At 34.3% G+C, this 9733-nt stretch overlaps 1 protein-coding gene across 1 annotated transcript; it reads left to right on the top strand.

Moving 5' to 3' along the window:
- The first annotated feature begins 3475 nt into the window (after nucleotides 1-3475).
- On the top strand, nucleotides 3476-8877 carry LOC133181511 (uncharacterized). The gene is made up of 3 exons (XM_061315999.1): nucleotides 3476-4239; nucleotides 4390-5162; nucleotides 7451-8877. The coding sequence occupies exons 1-3, from the start codon at nucleotides 3476-3478 to the stop codon at nucleotides 8761-8763; spliced, it is 2850 nt and encodes a 949-aa protein (XP_061171983.1). The 3' UTR covers nucleotides 8764-8877.
- Nucleotides 8878-9733: the final 856 nt, after the last annotated feature.

Here is a 9733-nt window from a genome sequence, read left to right as displayed (position 1 = left end):
CATCCGAATTTAAGACAGTTTATTAAGTCGATCGTCGGTCGGTAGACATTTAGGTATTAGGTTTTGGTAAATGTTGGCCGATGATTAAAATCAAACTGCGGCTCAGCGCTCCATGATTGGGGGACGATTGACCTACTTATAAATATTTAGACTTTTGAAGTCATCGGTGTTTGTAGGAATTAATGCGACTGCTCCGAGTCGTCCGATACTAGTGTCGGCCGATCAGGTTTTTCAGCCGACGATACGAGAAAAATTTGGTCGCCCGACCATCGGCTTAAATGTGACCTAGGTATTAGGGATCACTTTACCCGGCGTATATCTGTCCGTTTGTCTGTCACACTCAGTATATCTTGAGAACTGTAAAAGTAGTGGATTTGATATTTTGTATATTTATTGCTTAATACTTTGTTGTTGTTTTTTTGTGTAAAATACAATAGTTACCGACCTCGTGACCTTTGAACTTGACCTTTAACCTACTTTTTAAAATATTTTATTGTGCCGATATACAGCATATTTTTGACATGATTTAAGAGGTAAATTTGTGCTATTTAGCATGTGCACTGTTTGAGATATAATATCATGAAAATCACCAGGGTTACAATACACTTGACCATGACCTACTCTGCAGAAAATACTCCGGACGGTTTATTAACTCGGGTCTCTTTTGATTTTATTTTTTGCATTTATATTTAACGTTTATGAACTCATGACACTGTACTTTGAAACCTTATGCAATCAAGTAACCACACAAACTGAAATTTAAATACTATGAAAATACCTCGTGATCGGTATACCCAAAGGGTCGTTTTAGACTGATACTGCAGTAAAGAAAGACTGTAAATCCCTTCTGGAGTATAATTTGATAAATACGTATTTATTATGTTTTAAATTGAAAAATAAATATTTCTTATATGTTGTTTCAATTTCATTATTCACTCAGTAGCTTTGAAGGATAGTGAATCATATTTCAGTTTGATTTTAATCAACATAGAGTGTCAGATTTTATATAATAAATGCTATATATTTGTTGAAATTTCTTTCTAAATGTTATTATAAATCATAATAATGCTAGTAGCAAATAAATAACTGACCCCCCCCCCCCCCTTTCGATTTATTGTCCTTTTATGATTCAATAAAACAGGCGACACATGTTTTCCCTGGAACACTCAAGTTTTTTTTTTTTTATTAAAATGATGCCGGAAAGGGGTGGATCTTTTTGCCGCAATTTATACTTTGGAAAAAACTCGCATTAGTTTTTAAAATGATTGAACAGGTCGGGAATTGAAAAAAAAAAGTTCATATTACCAATTTTAATTAAATGGCATAATTTTAAGATTCAGAGACAGGAGAGACACATTTGATGTCGAGTCGGGTTCATTTCTTCTGATCAGTCATCCAACGTGTATTCAAAGTTATTTTGACTCACATATAAAAAGCTAAATAAATATCATACCTATAACGTTATCTTTACAAGTTATATGAAGAATTTTCCTAGCCAATAAATTGATAAAAATGTTCGAGAACTATCTCTATATTTACAAAACCACAATTCAGATCAGAATGGAATTTGGCACACATATAATCATACACACGTTCTATAAATAGCAGGTGATATGTAATGTTTTGTTCCATGTTTGTGACGTCACAATGTAAAAATGTCGTCAATATGTAGATGACCTGTGACAAAAAAAAATGGTTTACTCAGTCACGTACTCGATCAACAAACGGCTGTAAAGTTTAACGTATATCTTGAAATTTCTTTGCAGTTGCATATAATAATTTCTACAAGGTTTATGAAGACGAAAGACTTGCCAGAAGTTCAATCATTAATTGGATTATTTGTTTTAGTGAAGGAAGGGAGATGGTTAAAAATGATGTTTGTTCTCTTGCCCAGTGAAAGCAAGCTCTGGAGGAAATGTGTCCTTAGTTGAGCAATTTGTTTTGAAAGATCGCCAAGTTACAGTTAAAAAAAATAGTTGAATATTTTAACAATAATATAATTATCAAATCCCTAAAATATCGCTTACTTTACACTTTAAACATATCAGATATGATAAAAAGAAGGCGCCCATATTTTATCCACATTGGATAAACAACGCACCCAAGACAGAGGACTCGGGTTGTGATTGTCACCATGCTCATTCTGGGAAAGAATTTCCTTATCCACCCATCCTATTGCCGAGATTTGCCCATTTCTGACAAATAAACTTTTCTAGTTATAAAAAATACCAAGTAACTTGCATGGTTAGAAATATAAGACTGGGAAAAATATTTTAACATCTGTGAACAGAACGCTACGGAGCATGTCACGTGACCGCCTGGATCACGCGATTCGCGCATGGGCAGAACGGTGACAGGTGTGCATTAAAATCGGAGAGAACTATTTTAAAAAAAATAATGAACACTGAAGCCTAATTTTATTTCTTGTATGGAAATAATTCAATTAGATTGCGAACTTTTTGATCACCCCTCGTATATTTATTTGTATGTAAAATATTTTTTCATTGATAATCCATTATTAATACAATGTATACGTGTATATAAATATATTGAAATACCAGAGCTATTCGTTAGACATTTTGTGAGATAAGTTTCAAAGACTTAACTAAAACAAAGCTTAGTTATCACTTCGCTCATGGAAGGGATGTAAGGTCGGTGGTATGAGTGTGGGATTGGTTAGTGAGAACCCTTGTACTTATAAGATCACCAAACTCTGTTTAGGTCAACCCCTATTATCTTCCAAGCTTATTGGTGAATTATTTCTCAGGAAATTGGTAACTACAACTCAAATGTTATGTGCAAGTTACCAAAAAATAAATAAATAAATAAATAAACAAATGAGTTAACTTGAATGATGGTTTACAAACTATATTCTAAGAATATTTGCTTAAACATCCACATATACAGGCATATTACCGATTCTATACCCTTTCTGCAAATTGTTGTGCGCAGGAATGACTACGTTTAACTTTCACTTCTACATAAGCATTTCCAAATACAACAAAATCTCAGAAAAAGTCGAAAGGAGTAATCTTTCTTTTAGATGACCTGCTTCAGCTGATTCCGTACCTTAATCTTCATAGGTTTTCCTTGCAGCTTTCTTTTTGACGTCAAATCTGTACACTCTTCCGAAAAGAACAATCATGAGTGCGTGCTGATCGCGCTCTCGTCCCTAGAACAATTAAAGAAACGAATGCCCCAGGGCTAGCAATAATGCATATATATATATATATATATATATATATATATATATATATATATATATATATATATATATATATATATATCTATCTATCTATCTATCTATCTATCTATCTATCTATCTATCTATCTATATATATATATATATATATATATATATATATATATATATATATATATATATATATATATATATATATATATATATATATATATATATATATATATATATATATATATTTACAAAATTGCAATTCCTTCCTTGCAGAACAAAATGGTTCTTCAGCGACAGAGTGTTTCCCTTGTTGCAGCAATCTTCTATGCCATGAATGTAATTAGGAGCTTTGTAAACGCCCAGATTAATATGACCGACCTGATGAATAACTACATCAATGTCTGTGGTCCTGGATACACATGTTATGATTGGCACAGCACTTATCGCCTGAGAGGTGACCACAAAAAATCAAATCTATGTCCAAGGTGTTCCTGCATGGACAGCTGTTTTCAAGAACGAACCTGTTGTCCTGATAAGTATTTTAACAAACCTTATTCTGTCTACAAATCAATGACTATCAATTATCCAGCATCCTTAACAGAACAGAATGTAATACCTTCGTCATATGCTGTGGTTAATTCCTGTCCCCAAAACAGCAATTTAGTAGAGAGGTATGAATGTGAAAAGGAGGCTTCACCCAGAGAAATCTTAACTAGACCACCCGTTACCTCTACCAAGAGTAATGTATCGTACGTAAATCGCCCATGTGCCTACTGCCATTTCGAAAAAAACGAAGACTTGCATGAATGGAGTTTAACTACTGACAATAAATGCGCCGACAAAGGGAGGATTTTTTATCTGTCTTCATATGAAGAAATCTTTGCTTATGCAAAGAATGCATCTTGTGTGTTATTGTATGTACCTGATTTCACACTATCGATTCAAGAGGAGGTACTTTCTTCCAAAGATTATAGGAGTCGATGTAACGTCTCTAAAACTTGGAGGAATAGAAACCACAACATTCAGAAGGCTTGTGAATCTACGTATGACCTTCAATACAGAACGTATTCTAATATTTTTTGTGCCATGTGTAATCCAATTCATTCAGATGGAAATAAATCTTCAAAAATATCTTCATGTAATGTGACGGGGGAATGACTGGATTATGAAGAGGACTTGGAGTTGGCCTGCAGAGAAAATCCTGTGATTGAAATGACCCATCCTTACCGAAATGTTTTCTGTCTCTTCTGCAACAAAAGAAACCTTAACAGCACTGAAGGTGATAAATGCTACATCTTCAATGATATTAAAGTACAAGCTTTTGAATTCGTCTCCAAAACGTTCGAGTACAAGTTCGAGAAGATAGTTTTACGGGAAGACTCCATACATGAAGATATATTAAAACACACAGAAACAAATTATACTACCGAATCGTATATTCCAGGAATAATGACGATCCTCGATAAACATATTAACATCTCAAATTTACTGATGAAACGGTTGTCTCTCTTTCCCGAGGCCATATGTGACAAAAGACGTTTACCACTTCTTGCAAGAAATCAAACTAAGGATGACTGTCAGTGTCATCCTTCGTGTATGCTGGAAGAGCCTTGTAAATGCTGTTTGGATACTGCGCTGATGTGGCCCATCAAATGTATCCCTGACAGCATCAACACAAAAAGAAATCCTAAAAAGATCACAGTTATCAGTGGTTGTCACAGGAACGACAACATGTTTGATGGTTCGGAGTATTATGCAGCCATACGACGCCTCTGTGAAAATAGTGTTGGTCGATTTGATATGTTTCCAGTTTCTTCTGGAAAATTATCATATAGAAATATTTACTGTTACCTCTGCAACAACAAATTTGAAGTCACAGAGAAAAGTCTGAACTTTTCATCTCAGTACAAAGCTTGGGAGGTTAACATCCTGTGTCAGAGAGAGCTGAACATTTATTATGCTGCAAGTTTCATCGACCTGATATCAAATGCGCTTTCACAAAACTGCTCGCTAGTGTTCAATACAGGCGATTCATTTCAATGTCCTAGAATATTCAAAGACGGATATACTCGCTGTAACGTCACAAACAAACTTTATACATTTGACACCGATGTACAATGGGCATGTGAAAATTCTCATTACAGTGAATATATGAACACAGACTTTTGCCAACATTGCAATCCAAGAGCTCCAGTCGATATGGATCTTATTTATGACACATGTGAAAACAATAGCATTAATTATAGTCCATATTATCAGGAAGCATGCTCACTGTTTCCAGATGCTGGTTTTACATTTAACCATCCATATGAACCCAGGTATAAGAACAGATTCTGTGAATCATGCTATAAACCCTGTGCCCCAGATTGCTTGATTCAACAGAGACGCCATTACTTGTGTACATTGGATCCAGGGTCAAATGTTGTCCGACCTCCGCTTCTTCGGAATTTGTTCAAATTTCACGGATTTCAAACTTCTTTAAATGAAGGGGTAAGTCATAAGGTGTGAATTAAGCAGGCATTGTCAAAGTTTAACTACAATGTGTTGTTTTACAAACTTTCATAGTTAAGAAATTCCATAAAAGTAATTCTCAAGGAGTTAATTTTTTATGTACTGAGCATGATTAAAAAAAACTAAGGAAAAAATAAAGATAAATGAATTAAACAAATCTTGAGAAAAAGTAGAGAGAAGAGAAAACCCCGATATCTTTGAATTGATTCTAGAGTGAACTTAACCGAAAATCCTCCATGGTAAGTGTAATATTCCGTATGTAATAATATTCGGTTCGGAATAGAGCTTTATTCTTATTTTTTCCTTCTGTACAGTTTAGGTCACGCATAGTATGTATATATATGTAGTCTATATCTATGCAAAATTGGTCACTAATCTGACTTCGGAAAGGACCTAATTCAGAACGGCTCACGCCTGCTTCAAAAACTTTACATATTATCATCTAGAAAATATAGGTCACATACAGAATTCAATGCAACACTGCCTAAATAATCCCCAATCTTCATTGCCTAGTATATTATGTCTATCTTTGCAAAAAAAGGAGGGCCTAAGCCTCCCCTACCCCCCCCCCTCCCCTAGTTCCGACGCCTGTGGGAATTATACTAGAACGTCATGCACAGCATCAGATGAATGAGATGGCATCATACATTTTTGGAAAAAAAATGTTCCAAGGAAAAATGTATGTGGAAATACCCAAAATTTTAAATGAAACTTAACTCATCCAGAAAATAGGGGTTACATCCAACATCTAAAGCATAATAAAAATATTGCGTCTCGAGTTGCAAAATCCTTAATACCATTTTTCAAAGTAGAAATTATATTCACTTGAGATTATATATGATCCAAAGAAATCATCTTGATAACATATCCAAAAAGTATAAATCACATGCAGAACCCATCGTTATTGATAAAATGCATCCTCAATGGTCCTCTCCATGTAAGATCAACATTAACAGCCACCTGGAAATAAATGTACATAAAACGTGATCTGATCAAAGTCACTTGTAGTATGGAAAGCTGTGTAATTACACATACCTTTTTTGAGGGAACAGGAATACAAAAACTTATTGTGTTCCAGAACCTGCAGGTATAATAATAAAAAAAGAAGCCAAAAGAAATCAAAGAGTATATCTGAATTATTCGAATATCAATTCCCGGAAATCCAAAATTTGAAATCGGTAATCAACGATACTCACAAATCTCCTCTAGGTTACCTTGTGTGTGTTTTATGAAAGCGAAAAAAATTAGACAGGGCTTTTTTTAAGTCTAATTTTACATATGACCGTTATTACTTTATACGTACCAGTTTACTAATGATGTTATTTTATTTTTCCTAGGTGATGCATAGTGATCAGTTTAGTTGTTATCCTGGCAGGAACATTGTAGACGAAAAATGCATCGTTTTCTTCAAAACCGCAACGAGAATAGTATACACACTTAATTTTGAGGTGGATGTTAACATTAAATCAACGGAAACCATAAACAACTTCAATCTGAATCAAACAATAGAAAATGTCTTTTCTGAAATACAAAGACACTTAAACCAAATTCTTTTCCATGGGATCAAGAAATACTTTGTTCTTCCACTAATTACACTTGCAGAATTGAAGCAATGGCATAATACCTTCAATTTCAAAACCCATATTTACATAAACTTACAAGCATATGGTTATTTTGACCGTTCTGTAATTGAAGTCGCTTTATTCAATTTTCCTTCTTCACTTCTTTATACTACTTGGGTAGAGGTTGGGGAGATAGGAAACAATTTGACATCTTTTTCAAACCTTTCAGTAAAGGTAGAGGGCTTACAACACGCACCACCATACATAGTAGACAAATGGCGTTATCCTTTTCCTTCCGCCTACTCTGGTTACCTGGACTCTCTAAACAGGTCCATACTCCAGTCACCGGTAGAAAACAACCACGTGAGCTCTTTACTTTTTTGTAAACAAAACATTTATGATAAGGATGAGTTTACAATTGATTATAAAACTCTTGAAATTATCTTAAAGAAGACTCAACAGCGTTTCCAGATAGGACAATTTGTTTTTTCTTTGAAAGGAAAAATTCATATTTGCCAGGAAGATATTCAAAAGGAAACATTGTCTTCACCAGAATCGGATTTACCTCTTCAGATATTTACTTTAACGTGCACAGGCATAAGTTTAGTATGTTTACTGATTACATTTATAACGTACTGTTTATTCAAAACATTACTGACGATACCTGGATTAAATCTAATGAGTCTTGTACTCTCCTTGTTTTGTGCTCAACTCCTGTTTCTCTTTTCTAATAATCAAGACGACCGTATTGCATGTGAAATTGTTGGAGTTCTCCTCCATTACTTCTGGTTGTGCACTTGCTCCTGTCTGTTTATCTGTTGTTTCCACATGTACAGAGTGTTCAGTAGTCAGAATCTGGTGCGATCAGGGGTTAGCTTCACCATCAGCACTTTTTATCGCTATATCGCATTTTCTTACTTATCACCTTTAGTCGTCGTTTGTACAAACGTTGTAGTGATGTTTGCAGTAAACGGGACGCTTGGGTATGGAGTAGAAATATGTTTTGTAGAGAATGTTATATCAAATATGGTATCATTTGTTGCACCCCTTGCTCTCACTTGCTTTATCAATTGTTTCTTTTTCTTTAATACCGTTCGAGGAATTTCTTCATCAAGTAAAATGAGAAAAGATAAAATTTCAGAGGTGAAAACATTCGCAAAGCTGTTTTCCATCACAGGTCTGGTTTGGTTAGTGCAGATTCTCGACGCCTTTGTCACATGGTTTGTTCTTTCTTATATGGCGACTGCTTTAATTTGTCTTCAAGGTTGTTTTATTTTTCTTAGCTTTTGTTGCTCAAAAGCAACAAAACGTTTGTGGAAAGAGAGCAGTTTTTCAAGATTATCGAAAACAGATTCCACAACACTTACAACTGTAGAGAAAAAAACAATACCGCGCGAAAAGGACACAAGAAATGTGAGACATGCAATGGACTATCCGATCGTTGTAAATGCTAAAAAATATATACACACAGATGCAGATTCGCATATGAACTAAATATTTCCTTCAAAATTAAATGTTCAGACCACAGAAGGCAATATTTATTTTTGACGTTATTCTGAAACATACCTGTGTTTGAAAGAAACGCTTAAGATCGGAAAAATGTAAACTTGAGACAGTCCAATTCAAACTTCAGAACAGTTGTATTTTTCATTTAGTTGAAATCGTTTGCATTAAAAACCCTATAGCGAAAAAAATTCAACTTAATTAACTAGATTATGAAGTGTCATAGGATAAAAGTACATCATTTGTACTTTGTTTTATTTCATTCACTTGCACAACGTATTAAGACATTGTTTAATCAAAATTGTTTCATTAATATATAATGTATACGAGGGTTGTCCGGTAAAATCGTGGACAAAGCGTTTTTCTCGAAAATTAATGGGCGCACTTAACTGAAATTTTCAGCAAATGTTTATTCATCATATTTAAGTGCATCTTAATTTTTTTGATAAAATATAGGCAAAAATAAAGATTTTATTATGCTTGAATGTGCACAGGGTACGGTCCTACGGCGCACGATAAAAAAACCAGGGTTTCATTAGCGAATACACGAGTATTATTTCGAAATAAAAGTATTAAATAGATAATGTTGGGGTAAAAATTATCCTACTTTTAATCCACTATCTATTATTTCGTCTTTTGTAAAATATCAAGGCATTTGCTTAATTTTTGGCAGTTTACCGAGCATTTGAAATGGGAAAGTGGTAAACGCAACACACGAAAAATGGCGACTTTTGGTGACGTTACGGCGCACCGGAGAGCAGTTCAGTTTGGTTTAGATGAAGTAATGACACCCCAAGAAACTTTAAATGACTACAGAAGAAAAGAAAGAAATATCACTAGATCTTTAGTATACAAGTGAAATGGAAGTTTTCTAAGCGGAAGCTTTTTGATCGGGTCCCCGGGTAGAACAAAACATACGGACAAACAGTTACTGGCATAGCAAAAGACGCTGTCACTGTAG

The sequence above is a fragment of the Saccostrea echinata genome, unplaced genomic scaffold (assembly GCF_033153115.1).
Source record: "Saccostrea echinata isolate AGI-Se365-2 ecotype Australia unplaced genomic scaffold, CSIRO_AGI_Sech_v1 ptg000009l, whole genome shotgun sequence".
Taxonomy (NCBI): domain Eukaryota; kingdom Metazoa; phylum Mollusca; class Bivalvia; order Ostreida; family Ostreidae; genus Saccostrea; species Saccostrea echinata.
This window is presented reverse-complemented; position numbering and strand designations above follow the sequence as displayed.

Coding starts and splice junctions, on each gene's coding strand:
- LOC133181511 (XM_061315999.1), top strand. CDS start 3,476: ATGGTTCTTCAGCGACAGAGTGTTTCCCTTGTTGCAGCAATCTTCTAT. Junction 4,240..4,389: donor CAGAAGGCTTGTGAATCTAC/GTATGACCTTCA, acceptor GTTGGCCTGCAG/AGAAAATCCTGTGATTGAAA. Junction 5,163..7,450: donor GAACATTTATTATGCTGCAA/GTTTCATCGACC, acceptor CTACTTGGGTAG/AGGTTGGGGAGATAGGAAAC.